We start from the raw sequence: 21,623 nt of genomic DNA on the forward strand, positions 1-21,623 counted from the left end.
TCTTAAGTTTGTGGGTTGCCTACACATAAGAAATCCCTTTGGGTTAACCAGGGGTCTATCAAAATGTTTTACCATTTGTAATTACCAATGGCAACAAATTACAAAAATTAAAGCTTAGGCATTTCTGGGTCTAACAAAATAGGCTCAAGGTTGATTTTCATGAAATAACTGAAATAATTTTCCTCCACAAAATCACCACCCCTACATCTTAATTATCTTACCAATGGTTTCCTGCATTTATTCATGATAATATGTGCTTTAGGATAATAAATTTAGTATTAGTCTATCTGGGCAAAGCCGGTGCTTTCCCTTTGAGGAAAAAAAAAATATAATATCCTCTTCCTTCCAGAACAATAAAAACTCCAAATTGTGCTATCATTAAATACTAGCAAGAACCATCAACTAGAAAGAAAAGCAATGCAAATTAATTATTTATGAATCCATTAAAAACAATAATATCTTCAAATTTTATAGAAAGGATTTGTTCCAGTGGTTAAGCATTTATAGAAGCCCCACCCAAAAAGCTCCCATTCATATCTGCATTTTTTGCTCTAGCCAAAACGGACATGATGAGGCATCCCACATGGATTCCTTCTACAAAATGAGGGTATATGGTTTGAAGACTTCCTTACAATAGGGTTGTCCCTATGACTGTTTTTAACCTACTTTGAGCTTTCCAGCAGAAATGGTTTATGCAGTTACTGGGAAAATACATGAGCATATCTGTGTCTTTTATAATTTGTCAGTCCTCACTGAGCAATGAAGAATCAAGTTGTTCGTTGCTTAATTCAGTGTTCCTTTCATGAATGAACTGTATGATATTACCCTTCAGTAACCTCACTGAAACATTACGTAAGATCAGCTATTTTTAAAAACTACTGATTATGGAAAGACTGAAAGTTATTTTGTGATAATTTTTCACTTTCCAATTTCACTTACCCTAATGCTATTACTAGAAAAGCTTACATGGAAATAGTATCTCTGTTCTGAAAAGTTCAACACCAAAATCATACCTCTTAGTTTGTCATATTAATTCTGATAAGAAGAAGCATAACATCACAAACAAGATGACAAGAGGAAAGTAAGTCAGATGATATGGACACAAATTGTGACATGCAAGTACTTCTAGTAATAAAGCAAAATGAGGAAAGAAAAGGCCAAACTGGGAAATAAAAATCCACAAGATATGATACCAGTCGATTTCTAAGTACTGTTTCCATGTGGCATTAGATGTTTTTTTAATGTCTTTCAATTATTGCAAGAAGACATTTCAAATTGAGGGTATATACTTTTATACATCACACTCAATAAACAGATTTTTGTACATGTAATATATATCACTTACATTTTGAAGAGAATATGTATAGTTTCTTTATTGAACACTGAAGTTACAAGTTTTCTAGCCTGAATTGTATACTTCAGTGCTCAGTAACTAACTTTCTCTCTGAATCAAACAAAATAAAACACACAGCAGATAGTACATTTAGCACATACAAATAGTTCACTTATATTCGCTAAACAAAACTGTAATATCCTCCAGTTTACATTCATGAATTTCTGTCAGTAGTAGTAGTAATAGTAGTAGTAATGGTATTTTCTTCAACAACATGAAAAGATTCTTTAAAATTCCATCATTTAGAGAAAACAATATATATTACCCAGTGGTTCTGAATCATAAATTTAATAACAAGAGTGAATCTGTCAGACTTTTTTTATAAATACGATTAAAAATGTGTTTAGATTTTGTGTTAATCATTAATATTGCTTCCTTTTCAAAATGTCAGTTTATCTCTTTGTAGCATTGTCTAAACTTTACTGAAATGCATTTTGCTGTATCATGTGTGCTAATTCCACTACAATAAAGTTTAAACTATATTGCCATAGGATTCAAGGTAAATTAATATGCTATATTGTAATTCAATTTTGGAAGTCCAAAAAACAACAGTGTAGTGTATTATAAAAGGGACAGATGAGTAAATCCAACTGATTAACTCGAAACCCAGCCCATGTGTCATGAAGGTAGTAGCAACACATGTATTTTATTTTCAAAGGCTTAACTATAACCCACTTAGTAGATTACAACACCAACATAAAGCCTTTGTCTAAAAAATTCTTCAATTGCACTACAATTCCCTTAGATGTCATATTTACAGAGGACTTATGGAAACCACTATTTCTAGATAAGGACATTTATGGGCAATATACAGGTCTGTCTGCACACATAATTTGTGAATTAATTCTGTAAAAACTTTGGCACCAACAATATCAGGAGTTTATATATTAGCACAAATGAATGTAGTCCTTTGGTTGTACACAATAACAAGCTTCTAAAATACATTTCTTGTTTGTTTTTCTTTTTAAAAAAGCCCATTCTTCAGGCTCTGGTGTTAAAAAATAATTGGCATTGCTTGGCATTATGCTATTATATTTGCATCCTGATTATTGGTAATTATTCCCCAAATCATTATTTTATGAGACCAGAAAACTAACAAAGTAACTTTATTTGAAAGGAACTTTACAAGTTAGTGTGCAGAAAAATTGTTAGACTTTGTAGACACCAATTATATACTTAAACACTTGGGCACTACTACAAAACAATACTGTATGACTACTGTGGACCTGTGTTTTTTTTTTTTTTTTTTAATCTCATCTCCCTAAAAGAGGAGGTTTAAACAGAATATTCAAGTTATGTAGCAGAATATGATGCTTTTGATATAAGATTAGGAAAAAAAGCCACAGTTAATTTTTACTTTATCCAGGATGGCTGAGGAACAACTAGAAATCTTACAGGCCAGTTGATGTTCGTTTTTTCATGCTCCGTCGTTGAGCTAAGTTTGAAGCAGCAACAGGCTCAAGGATTGGTTGAAAGGTCTTGTGAGTCAGGGCAGAATATGTGGTGACCACTGCTCCCTAAAATAATGAGAAATAAGACAAATTGAATAACAATATTTGGATGTAAAAAATTCCATATTACTATTTGTTTATAAAGATTTTATTTATTTGACGGAAATAGTCAAGAGGAACACAAGCAGGGGGAGTGGGAGAGGGAGAAGTAGGCTTCCCGCAGAGCAGGGAGCCCGATGTGGGGCTCCATCCCAGGACCCTGGGATCAGGACCTGAGCCGAAGGCAGACGCTTAACAACTGAGTCACCCAGGTGCCCCCAAATTCCATATTATATCATGAGAGATTTAACTAGAATACAACTTTATTTCTGAGGAAAATGACTGCATATACTTTATCTATGCATTAATGTTCCCTTCATGAATTACTACCTGCTTACTTGTATATTTTTTTTATTTCAGTGATTATACTTCTTACATATTTTTAAAACATTAAAATGTATTCTTTTTGTCAGTCTTTCATCATGCATATAATTTGTTTTAAACATTTTAAGAATTTTATTTTTAATAGAAGTTTTTATACTTAAGACATGGAACATAATGTGATGTACATATACATAGTCCAGTGATTATTATAGTCAACTAACATATCTTCTCCTTACATAGTTTTCATTTTTTGTGATAAAAGCATGTGAAATCTACTCTGTCAAATTTCCAGTATTTAATACAGTATTATTAACTATTGTCATCATGCTGCACATTAGATACCTATACTTATTCATCCTATATAACTACAACTTTGAACTTTGACCAATATATCCCCATTTTTCCCTCTTCCCTGCCTCTGGTAACCACTCTTCTACTGTCTGCTTTTATATATTTGACTTTTTAAAAATTCCACATTTAAGAGAGATTATATATTTATTTTTTTTCTTTCTGTGTCTGGCTTATTTCATTTTCCATGTCTTCCAGGGCCATCCATGGTGTTGCAAATGGCAGGATCTCCTTTTTTAAAGTTGAATAGTATCCCACTGTATATATGTCCAGCACTAGTCATTTATCCTCAAAGAGATCTCTGTCCTCCCCTTTTCAGTGCAGCCTTATTCATAACAGCCAAGACAGGGAAAGAACCTAAGTATGTATCAACAGATAAATGCATAAAATACTAAAATCTTAAAAAGGTTCAATGTCTATAAATATGGAAACCTGTGCCAACGGTTATTAATTTAGGAACCAATAACAATATTTTCTTTCCATATGAAACTTGCACTTAGTACACTTCTAGTCCCATTGTCTCAAGAGCAAGTCAAATACAATAAAAATTTTTTTATTTATCAAGAGAAAGGCAATAGGTAGAGAAGAAGAGTAACAAGAATCCATGGTGGGGGTGCCTGGGTGACTCAGTGGGTTAAAGCCTTCTGCCTTCAGCTCAGGTCATGATCTCAGGGTGCTGGGATTGAGTCCAGCATTGGGCTCTCTGCTCAGCAGGGAGCCTGCTTCCACCCCTGCCCCTGCCAGCCTCTCTACCTACTTGTGATCTCTGTCATCTATATAAATAAAATCTTAAAAAAAAAATCCATGATGGTTATCTAAAAACAAAAATAAAAACAAATCTATGAATATATCTTTGAAAAATAAAAGTATTTAAGGTAATTATATGTGTGTCAGTGAATGGCATGCAGGCTTTATTAAGTATTTAGGAGATGCATAAAAGTATGTTTGTTTTACCTTAATGACATCTGATGTATCATTTCTATTTGGCTGATCATTCAGCAAGCGGTTTCTGTGGGTTATCCACGAGTGTTTTAATACTTGTTCTGTAGTGTACCGCTGATGTGGGTCCATATGTAGCATATGGGAGAGCAAATCCTAAATTAAAATGAAAAATACATATATAGACATATATGAAACCATATGCCAGCAAAGGTTTTAGTAAAATATATTATTTCACATTTTCTTGATATATGTAAGCATCAGTAGCTTTGTGATCTGTTTTGTTTGATGTACACGAAGGGAAAACCACACTTATACTTTGCATAGTAAAGAATCAATTCTGTCAGAATCTTCAAACAGAGTTTCGATATATGGTAAACTCTTAGCTGTCATTTCTAAATCAGAAGATACCAAATCTGTGGAACTGGAATGTGGTTAGTGAGGGAGGAAGAAAATGTAAAGTAGCAAGGGTTATCCTGGAATGTGCTGAATAGTCGAGGAGAAGAGAGGCATTGATCTTTGCTGGTAAGCTAGGCCCTAAAATACACAGGTATGTATAGCCTCATACAACATAGAAGGGAAGGTCCCATGTTATTAATACACTCAATAGCTGAGGGTTTAGGTATAAAACACTAAAAAGAGCAAACATAAATCTAAGGTTGGCAGCTGACTGCTAGCATTCTAGTGGTCAGAGTATCATAAGTTTCTTGCAGACTAACTGTAAATATACTTACTTTATCTCTTACGATAACAAGCTGTAAGTATAATACAACTTGATAATAAAACACAATTTTAAATAGAAACTATCTCTACCAAGCATCTTTTAGAAAAAGGAAAAATAAACTCTCCTTAACAAGCATCATCTAAAAAAACGTCATCATTTGTGAACGTTTCATCAACAGCATAAGCAGTGACACTAAAGACTCTATGTAGTAACATCAGAAATTGAAGAATAATCAAATTATGTAGGAGAATAAAACAATAAAAAAACCTACTGGAAAAAGGACAAATATAAAAAAAAAATGAATGGGGAAGTAACTTAGAAAACAACATTGAATTACTTCAATAAAACAGACCTAACTGATATTCATAAAAAATGATAAAATCTCAATAGTCGGGGGAGGAGTCAAGATGGTGGAGAAGTAGCAGGCTGAGACTACTTCAGCTAGCCGGAGATCAGCCAGATAGCTTATCTAAAGATTGCAAACACCTGCAAATCCATCGGCAGATCGAAGAGAAGAACAACAATTCTGGAAACAGAAAAACAACCACTTTCTGAAAGGTAGGACTGGCGGAGACCTGAATCCAAAGCGACGGGAAGATAGACCCCGGGGGGAGGGGCTGGCTCCCGGCAAGCGGCAGAGCAACAGAGCACAAAATAAGGACTTTTAAAAGTCTGTTCCAGTGAGGGACATCGCTCCAGAGGCTAAACCGGGGCGAAGCCCATGTGGGGTCAGCGTGGCCTCAGGTCCCGCAGGGTCACAGAAGGATCGGGGGTGTCTGAGTGTCGCAGAGCTTGCGGGTATTGGAACGGGAAAACCGGCTACAGAGACAGAGCCAACAGTAAGCTCACAGCTCCGTGTTACCTTGAACCAGCCACAGGCTCGGTGAGCTCAGAGCGCAGCCGGAGGTCAGGCAGACGGGATTAACTGGGCACTGTTCTCTGAGGGCGCACTGAGGAGTGGAGCACCAGGCTCTAGGGTCCTCCGGGCCGGAGACCAGGAGGCCGCCATTTGTATTCCTGTCCTCCGGAACTCTACGGAAAGCGCTCAGGGAACAAAAGCTCCTGAAAGCAAACCCGAGCGGATTACTCAGCCCGGACCCTGGTAAGGGTGGTGCAATTCCGCCTGGGGCAAAGACACTTGAGAATCACTACACCAGACCCCTCCCCCAGAAGATCAACAAGAAATCCAGCCAAGACCAAGTTCACCTACCAGGGAGTGCGGTTTCAATACCAAGAGGAGCAGCAGAATTCCAGACGAGGAGAAAGCAAAGCACGGAACTCAGAGCTTTCTCCCTGTGATTTTTTTAGTCTTGCAGTTAATTTAATTTTTTTCTTTTTCATTTTTTTTTCCTCGCCTTCTGGTAAAATTTTTTTTTAACTTTTACCCTATTCTTTTTTTAACATTTTTAAACTAGTTTATCTAATATATATATATATATATATATATATATATATATATATATTTATATTTTTCTTTATTCATTATCTTTTTTTAAATTCTTTTCTTTTCTTTTTCTTTCTTCCTTTTTGAACCTCTTTTTATCCCCTTTCTCCCCCCTCACAATTTGGGATCTCTTCTGATTTGGTTAAAGCATATTTTCCTGGGGTTGTTGCCACCCTTTTAGTATTTTACTTGCTACTTCATATACTCTTATCTGGACAAAATGACAAGACTTTAAAATTCACCACAAAAAAAAAGAACAAGAGGCAATACCAAAGGCTAGGACCTTAATCAATACAGACATTGGTAATATGTCAGATCTAGAGTTCAGAATGACAATTCTCAAGGTTCTAGCCGGGCTCAAAAAAGGCATGGAAGATATTAGAGAAACCCTCTCAGGAGATATAAAAGCCCTTTCTGGAGAAATAAAAGAACTAAAATCTAACCAAGTTGAAATCAAAAAAGCTATTAATGAGGTGCAATAAAAAATGGAGGCTCTCACTGCTAGGATAAATGAGTCAGAAGAAAGAATTAGTGATATAGAAGAGCAAATGACAGAGAATAAAGAAGCTGAGCAAAAGAGGGACAAACAGCTACTGGACCACGAGGGGAGAATTTGAGAGATAAGTGACACCATAAGATGAAACAACATTAGAATAATTGGGATTCCAGAAGAAGAAGAAAGAGAGAGGGGAGCAGAAGGTATACTGGAGAGAATTATTGGGGAGAATTTCCCCAATATGGCAAAGGGAACGAGCATCAAAATTCAGGAGGTTCAGAGAACGCCCCTCAAAATCAGTAAGAATAGGCACACACCCTGTCACCTAATAGTAAAATTTACAATTCTCAGTGACAAAGAGAAAATCCTGAAAGCAGCCCGGGAAAAGAAGTCTGTAACATACAATGGTAAAAATATTAGATTGGCAGCTGACTTATCCACAGAGACCTGGCAGGCCAGAAAGAGCTGGCATGATATTTTCAGAGCACTAAACGAGAAAAACATGCAGCCAAGAATACTATATCCAGCTAGGCTATCATTGAAAATAGAAGGAGAGATTAAAAGCTTCCAGGACAAACAAAAACTGAAAGAATTTGCAAACACCAAACCAGCTCTACAGGAAATATTGAAAGGGGTCCTCTAAGCAAAGAGAGAGCCTACAAGTGGTAGATCAGAAAGGAACAGAGACCATATACAGTAACAGTCACCTTACAGGCAATACAATGGCACTAAATTCATATCTCTCAATAGTTACCCTGAATGTTAATGGGCTAAATGCCCCTGTCAAAAGACACAGGGTATCAGAATGGATAAAAAAAACAAAACCAATCTATATGTTGCCTCCAAGAAACTCATTTTAAGCCCGAAGACACCTCCAGATTTAAAGTGAGGGGGTGGAAAAGAATTTACCATGCTAATGGACATCAGAAGAAAGCAGGAGTGGCAATCCTTATATCCGATCAATTAGATTTTAAGCCAAAGTCTATAATAAGAGATGAGGAAGGACACTATATCATACTCAAAGGTTCTGTCCAACAAGAAGATCTAAAAATTTTAAATATCTATGCCCCCAACGTGGGAGCAGCCAACTCTATAAACCAATTAATAACAAAATCAAAGAAACACATCAACAATAATACAATAATAGTAGGGGACTTTAACACTCCCCTCACTGAAATGGACAGATCATCCAAGCAAAAGATCAGCAAGGAAATAAAGGCCTTAAACGACACACTGGACCAGATGGACATCACAGATATATTCAGAACATTTCATCCCAAAGCAACAGAATACACATTCTTCTCTAGTGCACATGGAACATTCTCTAGAATAGATCACATCCTCGGTCCTAAATCAGGACTCAACCGGTATCAAAAGATTGGGATCATTCCCTGCATATTTTCAGACCACAATGCTCTAAAGCTAGAACTCAACCACAAAAGGAAGTTTGGAAAGAACCTAAATACACGGAGACTAAACAGCATTCTTCTAAAGAATGAATGGGTCAACCGGGAAGTTAAAGAAGAATTGAAAAAAATCATGGAAACAAATGATAATGAAAATACAACAGTTCAAAATCTGTGGGACACAACAAAGGCAGTCCTGAGAGGAAAATATATAGCGGTACAAGCCTTTCTCAAGAAACAAGAAAGGTCTCAGCTACACAACCTAACCCTACACCTAAAGGAGCTGGAGAAAGAACAAGAAAGAAACCCTAAGCCCAGCAGGAGAAGAGAAGTCATAAAGATCAGAGCATAAATCAATGAAATAGAAACCAAAAAAACAATAGAACAAATCAACGAAACTAGGAGCTGGTTCTTTGAAAGAATTAATAAAATTGATAAACCCCTGGCCTGACTTATCAAAAAGAGAAGAGAAAGGACCCAAATAAATAAAATGGTGAATGAAAGAGGAGCGATCACAACTAACACCAAAGAAATACAAACTATTATAAGAACATACTATGAGCAACTCTACGCCAACAAATTTGACAATCTGGAAGAAATGGATGCATTCCTAGAAACATATAAACTACCACAACTGAACCAGGAAGAAATAGAAAGCCTGAACAGACCCATAACCAGTAAGGAGATTGAAACAGTCATTAAAAATCTCCAAACAAACAAAAGTCCAGGGCCAGACGGCTTCCCGGGGGAATTCTACCAAACATTTAAAGAACTAATTCCTATTCTCCTGAAACTGTTCCAAAAAATTGAAATGGAAGGAAAACTTCCAAACTCATTCTATGAGGCCAGCATCACCTTGATCCCAAAACCAGACAAGGATCCCATCAAAAAAGAGAGCTATAGACCAATATCCTTGATGAACACAGATGCAAAAATTCTCACCAAAATACTAGCCAATAGGATTCAACAGTACATTAAAAGGATTATTCACCACGACCAATTGGGATTTATTCCAGGGCTGCAAGGTTGGTTCAACATCCGCAAATCAGTCAATGTGATACAACACATCAATAAAAGAAAGAACAAGAACCATATGATACTCTCAATAGATGCTGAAAAAGCATTTGACAAAGTACAGCATCCCTTCCTGATCAAAACTCTTCAAAGTGTAGGGATAGAGGGCACATACCTCAATATCATCAAAGCCATCTATGAAAAACCCACCGCAAATATCATTCTCAATGGAGAAAAAGTGAAAGCTTTTCCACTAAGGTCAGGAACACGGCAGAGATGTCCATTATCACCACTGCTATTCAACATAGTACTAGAGGTCCTAGCCTCAGCAATCAGACAACAAAAGGAAATTAAAGGCATCCAAATCGGCAAAGAAGAAGTCAAACTCTCACTCTTCGTAGATGATACAGTACTATATGTGGAAAACCCAAAAGACTCCACTCCAAAACTGCTAGAACTTGTACAGGAATTCAGTAAAGTGCCAGGATATAAAATCAATGCACAGAAATCAGTTGCATTTCTGTACACCAACAACAAGACAGAAGAAAGAGAAATTAAGGAGTCAATCCCATTTACAATTGCACCCAAAACCATAAGATACCTAGGAATAAACCTAACCAAAGAGGCACAGAATCTATACTCAGAAAACTATAAAGTACTCATGAAAGAAATTGAGGAAGACACAAAGAAATGGAAAAATGTTCCATGCTCCTGGATTGGAAGAATAAATATTGTGAAAATGTCTATGCTACCTAAAGCAATCTACACATTTAATGCAATTCCTATGAAAGTACCATCTATCTTTTTCAAAGAAATGGAACAAATAATTCTAACATTTATATGGAACCAGAAAAGACCTCGAGTAGCCAAAGGGATATTGAAAAAGAAAGCCCAAGTTGGTGGCATCACAATTCCGGACTTCAAGCTCTATTACAAAGCTGTCATCATCAAGACAGCATGGTACTGGCACAAAAACAGACACATAGATCAATGGAACAGAATAGAGAGCCCAGAAATAGACCCTCAACTCTACAGTCAACTAATCTTCGACAAAGCAGGAAAGAATGTCCAATGGCAAAAAGACAGCCTCTTCAATAAATGGTGCTGGGAAAATTGGACAGCCACATGCAGAAAAATGAAATTGGACCATTTCCTTATACCACACACAAAAATAGACTCAAAATGGATGAAGGACCTCAATGTGCGAAAGGAATCCATCAAAATCCTTGAGGAGAACACAGGCAGCAACCTCTTCGACCTCAGCCGCAGCAACATCTTCCTAGGAACAACGCCAAAGGCAAGGGAAGCAAGGGCAAAAATGAACTATTGGGATTTCATCAAGATCAAAAGCTTTTGCACAGCAAAGGAAACAGTTAACAAAATCAAAAGACAACTGACAGAATGGGAGAAGATATTTGCAAACGACATATCAGATAAAGGACTAGTGTCCAAAATCTATAAAGAACTTAGCAAACTCAACACCCAAAGAACAAATAATCCAATCAAGAAATGGGCAGAGGACATGAACAGACATTTCTGCAAAGAAGACATCCAGATGGCCAACAGACACATGAAAAAGTGCTCCACATCACTGGGCATCAGGGAAATACAAATCAAAACCACAATGAGATATCACCTCACACCAGTCAGAATGGCTAAAATCAACAAGTCAGGAAATGACAGATGCTGGTGAGGGTGCGGAGAAAGGGGAACCCTCTTACACTGCTGGTGGGAATGCAAGCTGGTGCAGCCATTCTGGAAAACAGCATGGAGGTTCCTCAAAATGTTGAAAATATAACTGCCCTATGACCCAGCAATTGCACTACTGGGTATTTACCCTAAAGATACAAACGTAGTGATCCAAAGGGACACATACACCCGAATGTTTATAGCAGCAATGTCCAGAATAGCCGAACTATGGAAAGAACCTAGATGTCCATCAACAGATGAATGGATCAAGAAGATGTGGTATATATACACAATGGAATACTATGCAGCCATCAAAAGAAATGAAATATTGCCATTTGCGACAACATGGATGGAACTAGAGCGTATCATGCTTAGCAAAATAAGTCAAGCGGAGAAAGACAACTATCATATGATCTCCCTGTTATGAGGAAGTGGTGATGCAACATGGGGGCTTAAGTGGGTAGAAGAAGAATCAATGAAACAAGATGGAATTGGGAGGGAGCCAAACCATAAGTGACTCTTAATCTCACAAAACAAACTGAGGGTTGCTGAGGGGAGTTGGGTTGGGAGAAGAGGGTGGGATTATGGACATTGGGGAAGGTATGTGCTTTGGTGAGTGCTGTGAAGTGTGTAAACCTGGTGATTCACAGACCTGTACCCCTGGAGATAAAAGTATATGTTTATAAAAAATTAAAAATTAAAAAAAATTACATATACTATTTCAAAGAGAAAAAAAAAACTCAATAGTCCAAGGACTTCTACCTCTAGTCAAAATAGAATACTAGAGGCTGGATTCACCCACCTGTTTGAAACAACACTCCCCAACATACACACATACACACACCACGCACACACACGCACCCCATAAAATATAGGAAACAACAGTTTTTCAGAGATCAGATATTAAGCAACACAGAGAAGTGATCCCTAAGAGATGGGAAACAGATCAAGTAAGCCTTATGATTGCCCAAACTTACTACCTTGAGTGTTTTCAGGCTTTTGTATAGGTAAGAGAAACGCAGGTAGTGCCTGGTAGCTTCCTTGAGTGATCGAGACAGAATTAAGAGTCAGGGAAGACCAAGGCAGAGTTAGCAGGATGGACTACTAGAGTGGTGAAAGGAGCAGAGAAAATACTACAGAGACCTGTAGAGGATTTTCTTCAATTATTCAGCAGATTATTGATAAACCAACATCTGTGGGAAAAACTATTTGAAAGGATTAGAGGGAAATCAGAACTCATCAGGGCTGACAATATTACCATTTCTCACAAGCCAGACTGGAAAAATCTCCTAATTCATGGAGTATTTGGTAGAGTACTTGGAAGTAACTTGCCTGAGTACTGTGTAGCTCTAAACACTGCTCTGGTCCTGCCTAAGAAAGATTAAAAGGGAGAGCCCAAATTATCAAATTGTTTCACCTAACTTAATTGTGCCCCAGAATAAAGCTGAAGAATCTGTATAAGAATACAAAAGTGTCCAGCATGCATTAAGGTAAAATTCACTATGTCTGACTTCTTATCAAAAATTGTCAGGCATACAAAAGAGAAGAAAAATAACATATGAGAAGAAACCAACCAATCAAAATTGGCCCATAATTGATACATATGTTAGAATTAGCAGATAAGGACAGTAAAACAGTTATTATAACTCCATTCCATATATTAAAAAATAGAGCCATAGAAGATATAAAAAGCCACAAATCAAATTTCTAGAGATAAGAGCTAAAATGTGAGACAAAAAAATAAAATGAATGAAAATTTGATATGATAGGCAAAAAGACTGGTAAAGACATAGCAATAGATACTATCAAAAAGGAACTCAGCATAAAACAAACAAAAAAAAGAGCTGTGAGATAACTTCAAGCAGCATAATACATAAATGCAATAGATGTCCCAAAAGGAAAGAAAGGAAGAAAAACTATGTGAAAGAACAATATTTCCAAAATTTCCAAATTTTACAAAAACCATAAGCCCAGAGATCTAAAAAGCTCAGTGAGGCCCAAGTACAAGAAAAATAAAGAAAATTATATCAAGGACACCAAACCTTGTTTCTCAAAATCCAAGGCAGAGAAAACTTTAAAAGCAAATCGAGATTTAAAAAAAAAAAGTTACATATAGTGAAAAAAGAGATCAGAATGATAGAATATTTCTTGTCAGAAAAAAAAAAATCTGGGCGCCTATGTGGCTCAGTTCGTTAAGCGGCTGCCTTCGGCTCGTGTCAAGATCCCAGGGTCCTGGGATCAAGCCCCACATCAGGTTCCCTGCTGGAGGAGAGCCTGCTTCTTCTCCCTCCACCTGCTGCTCTGCCTACTTGTACTCTCTCTCTGTCAAATAAATAAGTAAAAATCTTTTTAAAAAAAATCAAATAACAAGACAACAGAACTCCTGAACAACCAAAGGGTCAAAGAAAAAGATCAAGTGGTAAATTAAAATAAACCAAGACAGAAATGAAATATGCCAAAACTTAAGGAATGCAGCAAAAACAGGTCTAAGAAGGAAAGTTTATAGCAATGAATGCCTACAGTAAGAAAAAAAAATCTCAAAAAAAAAAAGAAAAAGGAAACAAGAAAGCTCTCAAACAACTCAACATTATACTTCAAGGAACTAGAAAAAAAGAAAAACAAAGCCCCAAAGCAGGAGGAAGGACATAACAAAGCAGAAATCAATGAAATAAAGAGCAGAAAAACAATAGAAGAGATCCAGAGAACAAAGAGCTGGCTTTTAGAAAAGATAAATAACACTGGCAAACTTTTTAGGTAGACTAAGAAAAAAAGAAGACTCAAATTAAATACAAAATTAAAGAGGAGACATTACAAATGATGCCACAGAAATAAAAAGGATCATGAGAGTACTACGAAAATTTATGTCAACAAACTGGATGACCTAAAAGAAATACATATATTCCTAGGTATACATATCCTACCAAAGGTGAAGAAAAAGAAGATCAGGTAATGTGTAAGAAGATGAAGCAGTCATCAAGAATCTCCTAACATAGAAAATCCCAAACAGATGGCTTCACTGGTGAATATACTGAACACTTAAGAAAATTAAGTGAACACTTAAGAAAATTAAGCTTACCCTTCTAAAACTCTTATAAAAACTGAAGAGGAGGAAACATTCCTAAATTCGTTTTATGAGGACAGCAGTACCCAATATAAACCCATATGAAAGCACTACAAGGAAAGAAAATACAGGCTGCTATCACTGATGACCATACATGCAAAAATTCTCAACAAAATAGTTGCTAACCAAATTCAGCAGCACATTAAAAAGAACACACAACATGACCAAGTGGGATTTGTCCCTGGGTTGTAAGGATGGTTCAATATTCTCAAATCAATCAATATGATATACCACATTAATAAAAAGAAAGCCTAAGAACCACATGATCATTTCAGTAGATGCAGAAAAAGCATCTGGCAAAGTGCAACATCCATTCCTGATAAAAACCTTCAAGAAAGTAGGGTTAGACAGAACATACCAAAACCAATAAAGTTTTTTTTTTTAATTTCCCAGCACCAAACCCAATAAAGGTTACATATGAAAAATGCACAGCTAGTATCATCCTCAATGGGGAAAAATTCCAAGTTGTTACTCTACAGACAGGACAACACAGGGACGTCCACTCTCACCACTGCTATTTAACAGTTACTGAAGTCCTAGCCACAGGAGTAAGGAAAAAAAAGAAATGTAAATCATCCAGATCTGCGAGGAAGGAGTCAAACTTTCACTAATTGCTGATGACATGATACTATATATAGAAAACCTAAAAGACTCCACCAAAAAATTGCTAGAAATGATGAATTATGTATATTCACAAAATACAAATCAACAGAGAGAAAACTGTTGCTTTTCTATACACAAATAATGAAATAACAGAAGTAGAAATCAAGGAGTTGATTCCATTTACAATTTCACCAAAAGCCATAAGATACCTGGGAATAAACCTAACCAAAGAAGTGAAAAACCTGCACTCTGAAAACTATGAAACACTGATGAAAGAAATTGAAACTTACTTTGTTGAGGGTTTTAATCATGAATGGATGTTCTACTTTGTCAAATGTTTTTTTCTGCACCTACTGAAAGGATCATATGGATCTTATCCTTTCTTTTATTAATGTGGTGTCTCATATTGATTGATTTGTGAATACTGAACCATGCTTACAACCCAGGAAAAAAGTCCCATTTGATCATGAGGCATGATTCTTTTAATGTACTATTGGATTTGATATGCTAGCATTTTGTTTGCAATTTTTGCATACATTTTCATCAGGGATACTGGCCTATAGTTTTCTTTTTTTAGTGGAGTGATTATCTGGTACTGGTGTGAGGGTAATGCTGGCTTCATAGAACGCATTTGTTAAATTTTCATTCCATTTCTAACTTTTGGAATAGTTTGAGAGGAAAAGGTTATTACCTCTTCTTTAAATTTTTGGTGCAATTCATGTGTGAATTCCCCTAGTCTTGGACTTGTGTTGGGAGATTTTTTATTACTGCCTGAATTTCTTTGCTGATCAGTCTCTTTAAGTTTTCTATTTCTTCCTGTTTCAGTTTTGGTAGTTTATTTTTCCAGGAATTTATCCATCCATTTCTTCCAGGTTGTCCAATTTTTTGGCATACAATTTTTCATACTCTTCTCTTAAATTGTTTGTATTTCTGTGGTGTTGGTTGTTATTACCTCTCTCTCATTTGTGAGTTTATTCATTTGGGCCCTTCCTCTTCTCTTTTTGTTAAGTCTGGCTAGGGGTTTTTTCTAATTTCATTACTTTTTTCAAAGAATCAGGTCCTGATTTCATTAATCTGTTCTATTGTTTTTTGTTTGTTTTTCATTTCTATATGATTTCTGCTCTAATTTTTATTATTTCCCATCTTCTTCTGGCTAAGGCTTTTTTCTTGTTCTTTCTCTAACTCCTTTATGTGTAAGGTTATGATTTTTTTTAAAGATTTTATTTATTTGACAGACAGAGATCACAAGTAGGCAGAGAGGCAGGCAGAGAGAGAGGAGGAAGCAGGCTCCCCACTGAGCAGAGAGCCCAATGCGGGGCTTGATCCCAGGACCCTGAGATCATGAACTGAGCTGAAAGCAGAGGCTTAACCCACTGGGCCACTCAGGCACCCCCCCCCCTTTTTTTAATCCATTCTGATACCCTATGTCTTTTGGTTGGAGCATTTGATCTATTTACAAAGTAATTATTGATAGATATGTATTTAGTGCCATTTTATCACTTGTTTCATCATTGTTTCTGGAGATTTTCTCTGTTCCTGCCAAGTCTTTTTCACTTTTGATCCTTCCCTTCCATGCAGAGTCCCCTTTAGTATCTTTTGGAGGGCTGGTTTAGTAGTCACAAACTCCTTTCATTTTTGTTTGTCTGGGAAACTATCTCTCCTTCTATTCTGAATGATAGCCTTGCTGAAGATAGTATTCTTGCCTGCAGATTTTTATCATTCAGCACATGAATTTATTTTGCTTACCAACTTTCCATTGAAAGATCTGTGGCTAACCAGTAGTGCCTTCCTTTGTAAGTTAGGGATTTCTGCCTTTGGGATTTTTTTCTTTGTTGCTTTATTTTGGAAATTTAAGCATGATATGCCTTGGTCTTGGTCTGTTTTTGTTGATTTTGATGGGATTTCTCTGTGCCTCTTAGATCTGGATGTCTATTTTCTTCCCCAGATTAGGGAAGTTCTCAGCTATTATTAATGAAATAAATTTTCTGTCTCCTTTTCTCTCTCTTCTTCTTCTGGGACTCCTATAATATGAGCGTTATTATATTTGATGGAGTCAATGAGGTCCCTAAGTCTATTCCCGTGTTCCACAATTCTTGGTTCTCTCTTTTGCTCAGCTTCATTATTTTCCACTACTTTTTCTTCTGTATCACTTTTTGTTCCTCTGCCTCTTCCTTCATTGTATTCATTGCATCCAGTCTGTTTCAAATATCATTTATAGCATTTTTCATTTTTTTAATCTCTTTTATCTCTCTGGTAAGGGTCTCCCTGAAGTCTTACATTCTTTTCTCAAACTCAGCAAGTATCTTCATGATTGTTGCTTTAAATTCTCCATTGGGCATATTACTTATATCAGTTTTGCTTTGATATCTGGCTGTGACCTTATCTTGTTTCATTTGAGATGAATTCCTCTGTCTTGGCATCTTGTCTAAATCTCTGTCTTCTTCTTTGTGTTAGAAGAGCCTGTTATGTGTCCTGCGCCTGAGATTAGCTTTACACTGAAGAGGTCATATAGTGTCCAAGAGGGCATATAGGTGCTGCAGAGAGTGTCTCTAGTGTGTGTTGCAGGGACAGTGCTGCTCTGAAGAGTCTCTCCTTGTTTGTAGTGGGCAATGTTTGGTCCTTGGGCAGAGCTGAACTTTACTTAATACAAGCATTTATAGAAGAAATTTTACTCTAATATCTTCTTTTGCTACATCCCACAAGTTTGGAATATTGTGTTTTCTTTTTCTTTTGTTTAAAGAAATATGATTTTCTGTTTTATTTCTTAATATACCATTGCTTGTGCAGTAGTGTGTTATTTAATATTTACACTATTAAATATTTAATACTTACATTGTAGATTTTCCAGCTTGTTTTTATTGTTGATCTTTAGTTTTGTACCATTGTGGTTAGAATATACTTGATAAGATTTCAGCCATCTTAAATTTATATTTGTTCTCTCTTTATGTGATCTAACCAGGGGTTTCTTCTGTACTTGAAGAAAATGTGTATTCTACTTTTCTTAGATGGAAGGTTTTAACTGTATCTTCTAGAACAACTTATGGTGAAGTATGTGTCAAGTAAAAAATGTTTTTGTTGGAAAAAAAAAGTAACTGAAGGTACTCCTTTAAAACAAAGTATATCAGAGTGGAAATGAATTGGGGGATGGGTGAAACAGGACTTAAAAGTACACATATAATGATGAACACTGAGTAATGATGTATAGCAGTGCTGAAGCACTATATTGTACACCTGAAACTAAGATAACATTGTTAACTATCCTGGACTTAAAACTTATGCTGAGTGAAATAAGTCAAGCAGAGAGAGTCAATTATCATATGGTTTCACTTATTTGTGGAGCATAACAAATAACATGGAGGACAAGGGGAGATGGAGAGGAGAAGGGAGTTGAGGGAAATTGGAAGGGGAGGTGAACCATGAGAGACTATGGACTCTGAAAAACAATCTGAGGGTTTTGAAGGGGCAGGGGGTGGGAGGTTGGGGGAACCAGGTGGTGGGTATTGGAGAGGGCACAGATTGCATGGAGCAATGGGTGTGGTGCAAAAAACAATGAATACTGTTACGCTGAAAAGAAATCTAAAAAATTAAAAAAAAATTAAAAAAATAAAGAAATATGCTTGGCAAAAACATAAAACAAAATAAAAGCTATGGTACTAGAAGTTCTAGAAGAATTTCATTATAATTTAATATAAAAAGTATAAATTTATTATATTATAAATTTAATATAATAAATATATTATTTATATTATATAAATAATATAAACATCATTTATATAAATAATATTTATTTAATATAAATATTATAATTTAATATTAACAGTGTTAATATAACAGTGTTAAACTGTTCTGCAATATAGATCAGGTAAAGGTAAGTTTTAGTATACTTAAATTTCATATTATGTAAAAGAACTGTGTGAATAAGAACACCTTTGCTGTTATTATTTATTTTATTTTTAAAAGATTTTTTAAAGATTTATTTATTTGACAGGGAGAGAGATCACAGGTAGGCAGAGAGGCAGACAGAGAGAGGGGGGGAAGCAGGCTCCCCACTGAGCAGAGAGCCCCATGCAGGGCTCGATCCCAGGACCCCGAGATCATGACCTGAGCCGACAGCAGAGGCTTAACCCACTAAGCCACCCAGGTGCCCCCTTTGCTGTTACTATTAAAGATTTATAGACCTCTCTTTCATTCTCCTCACATAAGGCAAGCTAATAAAGCCTTTCTTTCTCTAGAAAATCTCTAATTGTGTAGTAGAATGAAAAGAATGCTGGAATGAAAATCAACTCCAGCTCTCTCATTTGTTGGTTTGTGATCATGGGTAAGATAAATTCTACACATCTTGGTTTATCTAACTACACAATGATGTACCACGTCCCTTCCAGATCCAGAAATCTATTACTTATAAATACATACACAAAGGCTCTTATACTTGAACATTCAAGCCAAAATGAAAAATAAATATTTATGTAAAACTTGGCCACTTACAGAAAATTTACAGTCATTCATATTAGGACAATATTTATCTTTGTATATGGACAGAAAAATCTCACTGTGTAAATTAACAATGGAAGATGTATCTGAAGAAAAGATTAGTTTCTGAAAAAGTATTCAATTAAGTATTTATTATGCTAAGTGTGTTAGGAAATGTAAAAATGAGTATGACATTTAAACACTGAGGAGGGAGAATAAAAATGCACACAGAGACAAAGGAGAATGTGTTAAGTGCTCTAATAAAGTACATACAACGTAGTAATGGGAACACAGTAGAAGAGAAGTAGAAGTTACTTTTTTTACAGGAGGCAAGGGAAGAGGTCATAAATAGTTGTCCCGTAAGAAATTCTACTGGTCGGGGCGCCTGGGTGGCTCAGTGGGTTAAAACCTCTGTCTTCAGCTCAGGTCACAATCCCAGGGTCCTGGGATCAAGCCCTGCATCAGGCTCTCCGCTCAATGGGGAACCCACTTCCCTCCCTCTCTCTGCCTGCCTCTCTGCCTGCTTGTGATCTCTGTCAAATAAATAAATAAAATCTTAAAAAAAAAGAAATTCTACTGGTCAGTTCTTTGTTGGTTAAAGGTCTATGTACTTGAAATAAGTAACACACTGTTAACTTAAAATATTAGAAAATTTAGATAGAACAGTTTTCTTTTTTTTTTTTTTTCAATTTTTTTAAAGATTTTTTTTTTTTTAAAGATTTTATTTATTTATTTGACAGAGAGAAATCACAAGTAGATGGAGAGGCAGGCAGAGAGAGAGAGAGGGAAGCAGGCTCTCTGCTGAGCAGAGAGCCCGATGCGGGACTCGATCCCAGGACTCCGAGATCATGACCTGAGCCGAAGGCAGCGGCTTAACCCACTGAGCCACCCAGGCGCCCCTAGATAGAACAGTTTTCTAATTAATCAGGTATTACTGTGTTTACATGGGGTGACACCATGGGATTTTAATTACTCTTGCCTCTTCTATCTTTGCTTTGTTTACAAGATACTTGTCTTCCCTGTTTCACAAAAGAGAAGCAGTAAAATGCCAGTGTTCTTGAAGCCTGCAGTTTGGAGGCGAGGACTTAGCTGAAACTATTGTAGCAATAAAGCACACAAAGCTATCACACTTCAACCCCCGCCCCTCCCCCCCCGCCCCATTTAACTGAATGAACAAAGTTTATGAACCCTGCATGGACAGGAGGCAGACAGAATCATCTTCTATATAGTTCTGGCAGTGGCATTCACCAATAGCCAGAGCATTTAAAGGAAAAAAAGTAGCTTGCAATGAACTGCAATTAAGTAAAGCCACTGTCAAGAGATGATAGCAAGCCAAACCATGAGACTCTTAACTCTGGGGAAATAAAAACTGAAGGTTGTGGAAAGGTAGGTGGGTCGGGGGAATGGAGTAACTGGGTGATGGACATTAAGGAGGGCACGTAATGTGATGAGCACGGGGTGTTATATGCAACTAATGAATCACTGAACACTACACCAAAAACTAATGATGCCAATTACATGCTGGCTAACTGAATTTAAATTAAAAAAAAGAAAAAGAAAAGAGATGATAGCAGATGCCACAACTTCCACAACTGAGGTGGATTAGTTTAAGGAGTTATGGGCAACTGAATAATAGTCTACCTTTATCACTAATTCAAAACAAACAAAGATAAATCAAACTGTTAAAATGTACAAGATATAGGGTTTTTAAGAAGGTTCACATAGTTCTTTGCTCAGCATTTGCCACCATTTTCAGAAGTTTCAAAGATAGAACTAAAGTGACTTGATCCATAAAAAGGGAATACATGAAAGACCTTGTGAAATATTTCAATATCCCCCAATATCTTCTCCTGTGTTAATTACTCCAGAATATCACATTAAAAGAGGAGGTGAGAACAAAACTTAACTTTAATATGTATTATTATTATTATTATTTTTTTAAAGATTTTATTTATTTATTTGACAGACAGAGATCACAAGTAGGAAGAGAGGCAGGCAGAGAGAGAGAGAGAGAGGGAAGCAGGCTTCCCGCGAAGCAGGGAGCCCGATGCGGGGCTCGATCCCAGGACCCTGAGATCATGACCCGAGCCGAAGGCAGCAGC

General features: G+C 36.4%; 1 protein-coding gene across 4 annotated transcripts in view; it reads right to left on the minus strand.

Annotated features, from left to right (window-relative positions):
• Positions 1-2,605: 2,605 nt before the first annotated feature.
• Positions 2,606-21,623, minus strand: part of RPS6KA6 (ribosomal protein S6 kinase A6) — a 191,515-nt gene continuing 172,497 nt past the window's right edge. For all 4 annotated transcript variants that reach the window (XM_032330486.1, XM_032330487.1, XM_032330485.1 and 1 more), the window contains 2 exons: positions 4,570-4,710; positions 2,606-2,910 (listed from right to left, as the gene is read on the minus strand). In XM_032330486.1, the coding sequence (XP_032186377.1) occupies positions 2,785-2,910; positions 4,570-4,710 (267 nt within the window). In that variant the 3' untranslated portion in view covers positions 2,606-2,784. The remainder of the gene's footprint in view (positions 2,911-4,569; positions 4,711-21,623) is intronic.

This window comes from Mustela erminea, chromosome X, assembly GCF_009829155.1.
Source record: "Mustela erminea isolate mMusErm1 chromosome X, mMusErm1.Pri, whole genome shotgun sequence".
Taxonomy (NCBI): Eukaryota; Metazoa; Chordata; class Mammalia; order Carnivora; family Mustelidae; genus Mustela; species Mustela erminea.